At 42.7% G+C, this 12,340-nt stretch overlaps 1 protein-coding gene across 1 annotated transcript; it reads left to right on the forward strand.

Annotated features, from left to right (window-relative positions):
* Positions 1–4,440: 4,440 nt before the first annotated feature.
* Positions 4,441–10,862, forward strand: LOC133018532 (protein NYNRIN-like). Its single transcript, XM_061084926.1, has one exon. The coding sequence runs from the start codon at positions 4,463–4,465 to the stop codon at positions 8,687–8,689; it is 4,227 nt and encodes a 1,408-aa protein (XP_060940909.1). The 5' UTR covers positions 4,441–4,462; the 3' UTR covers positions 8,690–10,862.
* Positions 10,863–12,340: the final 1,478 nt, after the last annotated feature.

The raw sequence follows: 12,340 nt of genomic DNA on the forward strand, positions 1-12,340 counted from the left end.
TTCTTCAGGCAGGCCAGAGTTTTACCGCAGCAGTTACACACGAACGACACCCCCCCCCCGCCGTCCTCGCCGCTCTGGATGGCAGCTCTGCCGACCCGACCCTGATGTCTCCACCTGTCCCTCCTGAGGAGAGCAGCCCGTCTCTCCGTCCCCTCTGTTCTCACTGGCTGTTGAGGCTTGTCTGTGGCTAGCGGCGCCCTCTGCTGGTTGTGATGAACACTGCGGGCTGCTGGAGCTCTGCTGCAGACGAGCTCGTCTCACCGGCGTTGAAGGTAAAGCTGCTGCTGCCCGAACCAGAGACTCTCAACTCACTGGTGTTCAAGAGAGATTTAAATCTGTGTCTGTTTGTTCACTCCTGTAACACTTGTTGGGACATGGTTTTTGTGAAACCAAAGTTCGGCCTACCTGTGCAGTCAAAATCCTAAAGCCGCATGTCCTTTGTTCAGGAGAAAACGAGAGCCTCCCGAACTATCTATCAGGGGTCTCAACATCACACAGAGGTGTGAAAACCCCCCAGGGACACAAGTTTCACTTCTTATTGTTATTCTTACCAAGGAAACCTCCTCGCAACCCAAGCTCTAACAAACTCCGAGCAGTGACTCGATGTCCTGCAGGAGAACTTCAACCAGCAACTGAGCGGCACAGCTCAACAGAAATACGAAGGCAGGAGCCACACAACCAGCAGGAGGATTTCACAGAACTGCGAACTGCACAGCAACCTAATTTCTCCCCTTTCCACGGACGGGTAACACAACTGGGCTTTATAATTATTAGAGCTGTCAAACGATTAAAATATTTAATCGCGATTAATCGCATTTTGTCATAGTTAACTCGCAATTAATCGCAATTAATCGCAAATTTGTATCTATTCTGAATGTTCCTTCATTTATTATTTTTCCATAATTCTACTTTCGTTTTAATGCTCTTATCAACATGGAAAAGTGGATTGGCTTGCTTTATGCAAATGTTTTATATTATTGAAAAACAACATTGCCAAACAGGGCGGTACAAAATAAAATTATAAAGTTCACATTTCAGGTAAACAAGGACTCAGCCTATAGTGCAGTTAAACCATGGCTTAATATTTTATTTTTTTCAAGTTTGCTGTGAACATAGCAGTCAGGCCTCTTATTTCAGAAACAAATAAAAGGTAAGCCTACTACTTCTTTGCTTTCAGCCAGCTACTCAAACAGACAAGCAACAAAATAACAACCAAACAAAATACACAGGCAGGTGTCGGCCTACTTTGAAATAAATGAAACACAGAACTTTGTAGGGCTATTTGAGTCCTCCCCATATTTGTGGAAAATGTATGAAATAAGAAGTACCCTATTTTTAAATAAATAAAAACATATAGCTGCAGCCTAATAGTGTAACGGACTGGGTTTATGTTTATGTTTGGTTTTGACGTTGTGGTGGAAATTTTAACATTTGGGCATTGATTGATGGAAGGAACTACTTTGATGTATAGAAATATGAGCAAATGGATTCTCTTAGTTATCAGGGTGTTTCTCAAAGTAACTGATGTTATATGACTTCCTCACTTACAGGGTCACCTAACAAAGAGGTCACAGGAAAGGGGATGTGAGGGGGTTGTAAAATGTTGATAAGAGATGCTTGTAAACAGATGTTCACTCAAGGAGCCTGAGACCGAGGAGAAGACAGGATACTGATCACCTATTTCTAAAGATCAAAGAGGTTAATTGATAAACATGTGTTCCTCTCACAGGAGGAGCTTGTGAAGGTTTAAAACTGCTGTGTCTTCTGTATGTCATTGCTCATTGTATGAAATCTTTGCCGTGATTTGTACTGTGATGCCCATCTGCAGATGTAGAATTAAAACTCCAGGAAGAACACTTGCTGACTTGTGCTTGATTATTGGTAAAATTCCACGACAATCTGGCTGTTGTCAGGCAGGATAACTTGTGTGAGAGGACGTTCTGGATCTCAAAGCTGAAGGTAAATAGTGCACAAAAGAGTCTAGAAGACTCTTACCTCAACCTCCCTAAACAGTTTGGAGACGTGAGGACTGGAAGCTGAAGAGAAGGGGTGCCCTCTCACTGAAGTGATCTATGCGGACCGAGCACGACAAGCAAACTGTTTCTTTCTGGTGAGTAAAATTCTAATTTCGAAAAATAAACTGGGTTTATTAAGGTTAAGGGATTCACTCATTTTGTAAAAAGTGAGGAGCAGACGTGCTTGCATAGCAAGGTTTTGGAAACCGGTGTTGAATTCAGAGAAGCTTCAGGGTTTGGAACCAATAAAAAAAAGTTAACTGGGTTTAACAGTTTTTTAGTTAACTGGGTTTAACAAAGTCAGGGTTTAGAACCACTGCAAAAAAAAAAGAAAAGAAGTTGAATTGGGATAAACAAAGTATATATAAGATATATGGAGTGTTTATTAATTTAAACACACCTTTAAGATTGAGCTCTGACGTCGAGTTTCATGATAATTATAACTATTTTCATAAAAAAGTAATAGCATTCTCAAGTATTTAATACCTGGAGGGGTATAACTAGAGAGAAGTGTGTGTCTAGAGATTTGAATGATATTTCTCTAAAGGTATTAGGATGCACTAAGTGTATTTAGAAATGTTTTAACCAAAATATAAAAAAAACATTTATAAAAAAAAAAAAAGGGGAAAAGAGGTATTCTAAAACCTCCTATTAGGAGAAGTAACTACGTTAGATAGAATTGGGTTTATTAAAACTAAATATAAAAGAAAATAATCTCAAATCAAAACTCAAATTTAAAAAATACAGATAAATAAAAAAGATATAGATCAAATAAATTAAATAGGAGTTAGGAACATTTTTATTTTTTCTCCCGTACCAGTAGAACTTTTGGTCTACAAAGAAAAATGGGTTTAAACATCAGTAAAGAAGGGAAGAGGAAAGATTCTGTAAATTCACCACAGCCTACCTCTCCTAATGTGCAGTACATGATAAAGAATTACGGCAAATGTTGTACTGAACAATTCAGCGAATGGGTTGAGAATTGTGGCTTTCCAAGCACGGGAAGTTTGAGTTTGAATCAGTTACAGCAACTCAAAGTTAAACTACTTGTGAAAGAAGAGCGGAGTAAAGATGATAAGCAAAAAAGAAAAAATAATAAAAAAGTATTTGTACCAAATTGGGCAGCGTATGACTGTTGGGTCACAGAAGCAAATATCAGAGATAGAAAGCAGAAGGCAGGGACTGATGTTGTCTCCAAGTGTCAGTTTCTCCACTTAGATCCTGATCTCGACTCAGCTCCGCCAAAGGGGAGACCACAGCCGGCAGCGGTGCTGGACCAGCCGAGCGCTCAGCCGCCACCGCTGCAGACGGCGCAAGCGGCAGTTCCAGCCGTCTCTCAACTCTACCCAGACCTCGACCTCCCCGCTGCGGAGGGACAAGACAGCCCTCCAGCCTACAGCACTCCGTGGTCAGCAGCTCACACTCCGAATCGCACCCGAAGAGGTAAAGATTACGGTTTAAAAACATCCGTGCAAGCACCGATGGTGGAGGTGGCCGCAGGAGATGGAAACACTCAGCTGATCTATAGACCATGGACATTCACGGAAATGAAAGAATCCACCGTTTCATTCCTCCCACAAGTCCTAAGTGGGGGAACACAGTATGCAGTGCAATTGGAGGCTTTTTGCAAACAGTTTAAACCAACGAGTACTGAACTGCAGAGACTGTTGATGACGCAGATGGGGATTCATTTTTCCAAAGTGACGAGAGTTTTCCCCGCACGGGAGCGGCGATTGGTGGATCCAGACTGGGCCCATGCTAGTAACCATGAATATGGACAATTCATAACTAATCTGTGTGAGGAAATAACAGAAAAGTTTCCCGCAAGAATGGACATGAGTAAAATTTCCATGTGTAAACAAGGTGAAGATGAGACTGTGACCGATTATCTCCACAGGCTCTCGGAGGTCCACACTACGAATAGTGGCCTCGAGAGGCCGGATGCCATGGGGGGGCAGAATCGTATCACCCCGTGGGAAGCTCACTTGAGGGATCGCTTCATCCACGGCATCAGACCGGAGATCAGTGAGATGGTGAAAACAAACTGCATCGCCTGGGAGTCTGCAAATCTCGGGAAAGTCGAAGTACATGCCACCCATGCTGAAAAACTCTTGAACAGTAAGAAAAAGAAAGAGAAGTCTGAGTTTACAGAGCAGCTACAGATGGCTCAGCTGGCGGCGTATCAGACACAAGGCCGCGGCAGAGGGAGAGGTCGATGGAGGGGAAGAGGACGGGGACGTGGAAGATCTGACGCTTGTTTCATTTGTGGCAAAGTTGGACACTGGGCAAGGGACTGTCCTGATAACCCGCACACAAAGTGCGATTGACTGGCGGGGGAGCTGAGGACAGATACGGATCCAGGTGGTGAATACGTTGAGACGGAGAGGGAGTTTGAACCCTCACATCAATATCGTAAGAACACTGACACACACACACCATGTAAATTAATGTTGGACACAGAGCAGATGATTACGAAGGCTATTAATCATTGTGAGTTTAAGCAGGAGATTAATAAAGAGAGGCTCATTGAGCTTTATGCTAAATATTCACATGATGCATATAAACAGATGCCGGAACACACGATTGTAGTGAGTGGTAAAGACATCACATTTTTGGTAGATTCAGGGGCCACAGAATCAGTCATTAAATGTGGAGAGTTTGATATTACTCCTAAAATGAGTGCCAGATATCTCAGAACGATTGGAGCAACTGGTACTACAGTGACAGAGAGATATACTGTACCATTGTCTTGTCATGATGAGGTTGAAGGGAGCTTTAAACATTCATTCTTGTTGTCACCACGGTGTCCAGTAAATCTTATGGGTAGAGATTTGATGTGTTTGATGGGCATTATGTTAATCTCAACATCACAAGGTATAGTCGTAAGTAGAGTTCCACAAACATCAGTGTTTGTGAAACATGGTAAAGAGGATTTAATATATTCGTATCAATGGAATATTCCAGACTCTGATCTCACTGCTGTAAACAGCACTCTTCTGCAACAGGCAAAATCACTTAGTACAGATGTGTTAACAGATGTTATGACAACACAAAGCTTACATTGTACAGCACACATCTCCGTTGGATCAGATCATTTGTTTGAGCAAAACTGGTTTAAAGAAGGCCAGGTTGAAGACAAACTTAGGCTGAATTGGCTATACTGGAACAATAACCACTGTGTTGTATCAGTAGCTCTAACTGACTCACTTAAACAAGATTTGCTTGAAGTGTCACATTCTGATCCTTATGTTCCACTAATCAAACCCAGACAGGAAGAATGGAAGGACTTGGAAACTTGGACCAAAAGGTGTAATGCAGCTACTGGATGGGAGAAAACATCTGATCCTAATATTGATTTACACAGAGGTTTGAAGGTTAATCGTAGGAGATTTTCTGCAGTGATAAATGCAATCAGGAGTGTTGAACTCATTCCTGATATAGATTTTGTCAATGTTAAACATACACCGCAAATAGGAAAACCTCTTGATATGAGTGATGAAGGATTCAGTTTTGTGTTAAACATAAGTGACATTCCTGAATTGAATCAGGTACCGTCATGTGTGTGGGCTGAGCACAAATATGATGTGGGTCTAATCAAAGGAGCAGACCCAATAGTGATAATCCCTAAATCATCATATAGACCATGTCAAAATCAATATCCATTGAAAAAGGAAGCAGTGGAAGGTATTAAACCAGTCTTTGAATCTCTTTTAAGGGCTGGGGTGATAGTTCCATGTGAAAAATCTCCTGTTCGAACACCTATTTTTCCTGTTAGGAAAATGAAGGAATCTGGACAACCACAAGGATGGAGATTTGTGCAGGACTTGCAAGCAGTTAATGCTGCAGTACAGGCTCGTGCACCAAATGTTCCGAATCCTCATACTATTCTTTCACAGGTTCCATCTGAGAGTAAATGGTTTTCTGTGGTTGATTTGTCAAACGCATTTTTCAGTATTCCCATTCACCCCGACAGTCAGTTCTGGTTTGCATTTTCTTTTGAAGGAAAAATGTACACATTTACACGCCTTTGTCAGGGGTATTGTGAGTCACCCACAATCTTTAATGCAGCATTAAGGGACAATCTGGAATCACTGGATCTACCAGCAGGTAGTGCCCTTTTGCAGTATGTGGATGATTTAATGATCTGTTCCCCCACAAAGGAGACATGTGTACAGGACACAGTGGCGTTACTCAAACATTTAGCTACAAATGGTCATAAAGTTAGTTTGTCTAAAATGCAATTTGTTTCGGAAAAAGTTACCTTTCTGGGTCATATAATCACATCAGAGGGTAAAACCCTCTCATCCAAACGAATTGAAGCTATTCAAACTATCCCAAAGCCAGAAACAAAGAAACAAGTCATGAGTTTTTTAGGGATGACTTCGTATTGTCGGCAATGGATTCCACATTATGCTGAAATAGAGGCACCACTATCAGCAATTGTGTATGGAAAAGGCCTCACTGCAAATAACAGAGTCACCTGGACAACTGAAGCTGAGAAAGCTTTTGTTGATTTGAAGTTAGCTATGCAATCTCCTCCGACATTAGGACTACCAGACTGTACCAGGCGCTTTACACAGACTGTGGATGAAAGAGGCGGGTATATGACATCTGTGCTGCTGCAGGACCATGGGGGACGACTGAGACCGGTAGCTTATTTTTCCTCACGACTTGACTCTGTGGCAGCAGGACTCCCAACTTGTCTTAGGGCTGTAGCAGCTGCTGAGAAAGCTGTGATTGCATCACGTGATGTTGTGGGTTATGCTGATTTGACGCTACTGGTGCCACATGCTGTTTCAATGATTTTGCTTGAACAAAAAACTTCTCACCTTTCAACAGCTAGATGGCTCAGATATAATACAGTGTTACTTGAAATGCCAAACATCACTATTAAGAGGTGCACTGTTCTTAACCCCGCTACTCTCCTCCCTACACCAGGTGATGGAGAGCCACATGATTGTGTTGCAGTAATAACTGAAATTTGTTCTCCCAGACCAGATTTACAGGATGTACCACTGGTGAATGCAGACATGGAGCTGTTTGTGGACGGCTCAGCATCAAGGGATCCAGCAACTAGTAGAAACCAAGTGGGTTTTGCAGTAACAACTTTGTATGATACAATCATAGCTGAACCACTCCCATCACAGTATTCTGCACAAGCTGCAGAATTAGTTGCATTGACTGAAGCATGCAAATATGCAAGAGACAAGAGTGTCAACATCTTCACTGATAGTAGATACGCATGGGGTGTGGCACATGATTTTGGCAGACTTTGGGCTAATAGAAAGTTTTTAACCTCTACAGGTAAACCCATTACACACCATACCCTGGTTGCTGCTCTTCTTGATGCTGTGTTGCTACCTAAACTGATTGCAATCTGTAAATGTGAAGCGCATACTAGGGAACTTGACTCAGTTTCACGGGGAAATGCAAGAGCAGATATTGCTGCAAAGGCTGCAGCGAAACGTAGCCTGCCAGTTAATGATGCTTTTGTTTTGGATGTGCCCGTGACACCTAATGCTGATTTACAGGAGCTGCAAGCGAGGGCAACACCAGAGGAGAAGGTTGTTTGGAAGAAAGCAGGCTGTTCTGTTACTGACGGAATTTGGTGTGGGCCAGATGGAAAACCTTGTTTACCTAAATATCTGTTTCCTTATTATGCTAAGTTGATACACGGTAAAGACCATGTGTCAAAGGGGGGAATGCAAGCAGATATACAGAAGTATTGGTTTACAAAAGGATTTTCAAACTACTCAAAAAAATTCTGTCAGAAATGTGTAATTTGTGCTACGAATAATATTGGTAGAGGAATCCATACTGCACAAAGTGCACATCCAGCACCAAACGAACCATTTGATCATTTACAGATGGATTTTATTGAACTAACACCAAGCGAGGGAAAGAAGTACTGTCTTGTTGTGGTTGACATGTTTTCCAAATGGGTAGAGGCTTTTCCCTCATCGAAACAGGATTCTTCAGCAGTGGCAAAGGCACTTCTGGGGGAATTCATTCCTCGGTGGGGAATCCCAAGAAAGATATCCAGTGATAATGGTACTCCATTTGTAAGCGCAGCTTTAAAGAGTGTTGGTGAGTATTTGGGTATCGATATGCGACAACATTGTGCTTACCATCCTGCTAGTGGAGGAGCAGTGGAAAGAGAAAACGGCACATTGAAAAACAAACTGGTCAAATGCTGTGAGGAAACAGGGCTGACATGGACAAAGGCATTACCTATTGTTTTAATGTACATGAGATCTAGAGTGAGAAGTAAGAATGGTTTGAGTCCTTATGAGATTCTCTTTTCACGTCCAATGGAGACAGGAATTGGTCCTGTTAAAAGGCAGCTTCCTCAGACCAGTCAATGTGAAGATGAAATGTTGCGATATTGTGTAAATCTTTCCTCTGTTCTCCTTGATATCCACAGGCAGGTGAAAGACGCCCTACCAAAATCCATAGACGGTGAACTGCATGATTTGAAACCAGGAGACTGGATTGTGGTGAAGGACCTGAGGAGGAAAAGCTGGAGAGCACGCCGGTGGAACGGGCCCTATCAAGTTCTTCTCACCACGCAGACGGCAGTGAAGGTCGCAGAGAGGGCAACCTGGGTACATGCAAGCCATTGCAAGAGGGTACCTGAGCCAGGAGAGGATTCTTCAGGACAGAACGTGCGTTGATGTCAGCAGGTGGTGTTTCCAGCCTTCGATTGTTTCATGCCCGCAAGGAAAGGGGTGTGGAAACCATTAGAGTTACAAGTCTCTAAAATTCAGTGACACACTGATTAAGAGGGTTGCAAGAGGAACACTGCTGATACTCAATGGCGCCGACGGACAAACAGTGGCATCTGATGGGGCGGGCGGTGCGCAGTTGGAAGGAAGGGAAGTGCTCCCTGTTCTTGCTGACTGTCATCTTCGTCCTACCACTGCTGCTGTGGAAAACAAGCCAAAACAACTCGAGCATAAAAGAAATAACCAAAAGAGAACTTTCGTTTGACCCCTATGATGAACAGATAAAACCTGAAAATAATGCATGGTATGAGACCATGAAGGTAATCGCTAGAAAAATCACTAATGAGAGCTGTTATGTCTGTGCACAACTTCCTCATGGTGTGGGTACTACTCTCCCACTTAAGACCATCCCACTAAACACCTCAGAGACATTAGGAGTACTGATAGCTTTCACTCAGGGGCTTTCACTAAAGAACAGGACTGTGCGAGACATGAATAGTAAACTTAAACTACTGAATATCAGTGTAGTTAATTATGGGGGTTCCACAGCTCGATTCTGGGACATGTCTTTGGTGGCAGATCAGGAAATTCACCAACCTGTGATGACAATAAACCCCACCGGACAGTTAGGCACTGTTTGTTTTACTAGACAATGTTTTATGGCTGAGGATCACTATCTGGGAACTTCACCATGTAAGCAAAAAGTTATAGCTACTTGTGGTTTGAGATGGGATCGGGAACCATCAGAAACATGTAGAGGTAACGTGCCATTTGTTGCTCAGTTAAATTTAACTAATACCATCAGTTTAAACAGACCAGGTCATGACAACCCGGTTGTTAGTATGCCTTCTAGTGATGGGTATGGGTCTCTGAGGGAACATGTGTGGGTGTGTGGGAAATATGTTTACCAGTCACTCCGACCGGGGTGGTGTGGGACTTGTTATATTGCCAGACTAGTACCTTTTGTTACCTTGTCACCTAACCTCACCCACTTCCATACAGATTATCCTCACTATTATGTGCCATCCAGACATAAGCGTTCCACAGTAAGAGTGTCTCCAGGAGAAAAAGGATTCGGAGGGTTCTTACCTTGGTGGGGAACTGTGAACAACGCACACAAGATAGATGAGATTGCTATGGAACTGGAGAATCTAACAGCCCTAGTGGGGGAAGGTTTCTTATCTCTGTCTCCCAGTATTCAGGGTATCAGGAATGTGGCTTTGCAGAACAGAGTGGCTTTGGATTTAATGCTCGCAAGTCAAGGGGGTGTTTGCCACATAATTGGGACCGATTGCTGCACATACATACCTGACATTTCTGATAATATGACGCATATAGTTTCCCATTTGAATGATCTATTGTTCGAGGAGAAAAGCAAAGACTCTCAAACTCCTGAAGGATGGAATTGGGGATCATGGTTTACTCTAACGGGTTGGAAAAATGTATTGTTGAAATTTTTGACGCCTATTCTGATTTCATTTTGTGTATTAGTGTTGTTTGCATGTTTTATTGTTCCTTGTGTTAAGACTATGGTAACTTCCCTCATTAAGTCTACGATTGGGCAATATGTTCAACTTCCTGAAACTAATCAATCCTGGACGCTTCCCTTCCAGGATGATGAGATGATTTAAAATTGTATAGAGGATGTTGAGCCTTAAGGTCTCAAAGGGGGGAGATTGTGGTGGAAATTTTAACATTTGGGCATTGATTGATGGAAGGAACTACTTTGATGTATAGAAATATGAGCAAATGGATTCTCTTAGTTATCAGGGTGTTTCTCAAAGTAACTGATGTTATATGACTTCCTCACTTACAGGGTCACCTAACAAAGAGGTCACAGGAAAGGGGATGTGAGGGGGTTGTAAAATGTTGATAAGAGATGCTTGTAAACAGATGTTCACTCAAGGAGCCTGAGACCGAGGAGAAGACAGGATACTGATCACCTATTTCTAAAGATCAAAGAGGTTAATTGATAAACATGTGTTCCTCTCACAGGAGGAGCTTGTGAAGGTTTAAAACTGCTGTGTCTTCTGTATGTCATTGCTCATTGTATGAAATCTTTGCCGTGATTTGTACTGTGATGCCCATCTGCAGATGTAGAATTAAAACTCCAGGAAGAACACTTGCTGACTTGTGCTTGATTATTGGTAAAATTCCACGACAACGTATGCTCAGTAAAACACTGTTGAAGGAGCGCTCTGATGTCTGAGGGTCACTGAAGGGGTCTGGGTGGGACATGTGACTGTTTGGACCAATAGGATGGGGGGATCGGGGATCAATGAGGAAGTGAAGTGTTGATGTCTGCGAGTGACGGAGTAACAGCGAGAGGTGCATATGTTCGTGTAGAGGAAAATACCAGTTACTAAACCACGAAGAAGTTCCGTGTCCTGTGGGACGCTACAATAGCTTTAAAATATATATGTTAGGTGGCGAGATATTAAAACAAAAAGCGAGAGCAGGTCAGACTGGAGGCGAACACAGATACTGAAGCTGCAGCTGCAGCTCTGCTTTAACTCGAGTTAAAAAAATTGACGGCGTTAAAATGGGTTTGCGTTAACGCCGTTAATAACGCGTTAAACTGACAGCCCTAATAATCATACTAGGCTAAGCATGATGTTTTTTTGATTCTATGTGATGTTTATAAGTTTGATATGTGTTGTGATATTTTGGTTTTAAGTTATTCGAAAGTAATGTTAGTTTGTAATGCTCTTCACAGTCTTTCATTGCATTTCATTCTACACTCTTTCTCTAACTTGACACAAACACACACACACATGTCTCTTCACCTAATTAGCTCTGACTCCCGCCACATGTCGTCAACATTCCAATAGGGGTTATCTTTTTGGCCAGCCACAATTTTGGAAGCACGCTGACTCACACAGACACACACACACACTCACATCTTTGTTTAGTTAGTACACCATTACTAATTTGTGTTTTTAATACTTTATTATATTCATAATAAATGTTTTTCTTTCAGACATGTTTTTTCATTAATGTTGCATGAGTGTAGGTGGAAGAATTAGACTCGTAGTAAACTCCCCGGGGATGTGGCTTTTTACGCAGTTTTTGTCGTGACGTGAGGGATCTATTTGTCCCTGCTGGCTTGCCATAGTTTCCAGAGTTTTGTGTGGCATGATATCGATTGGCATTGCTGACTCTGCTGTTTTGGCGGCAAAAGCAGCCGACGGCCCTGGAGGCGGAGGTTGGTGAAGAGTTGTCTTGGTTCTGCAGGACATGGAGGCGGATGAGGGAGGACCGGGTCTTCATCCTGTGTACCGATGGGCTAGAGCTCGTTTAGCGGAGGTGCTAGTGCTAGCTTGAGCAGCAGCCCCGGCGTTAACTGAAACTAGGACACTTCTTCTGCGATGTTGGTTAGTTAGGGCGGAGGAAGGAGACACAGGGGACAACAGTCTAATCTGCTTCCTTGTGACTCGCCCTGAGAGTGGGACACGACGAGACATGATGGGACATGACGAGACATGATGGGACATGAAGACGAGCAGCCATGAACAGTAGCTGTCAGCTTATGATAGCTGATCACATGACTCTGTGTCCTGCATGAAGTAACGCGATGCTTCATTTATTATAAAGTTTATG

The sequence above is a fragment of the Limanda limanda genome, chromosome 13, assembly GCF_963576545.1.
Source record: "Limanda limanda chromosome 13, fLimLim1.1, whole genome shotgun sequence".
Lineage (NCBI taxonomy): Eukaryota > Metazoa > Chordata > Actinopteri > Pleuronectiformes > Pleuronectidae > Limanda > Limanda limanda.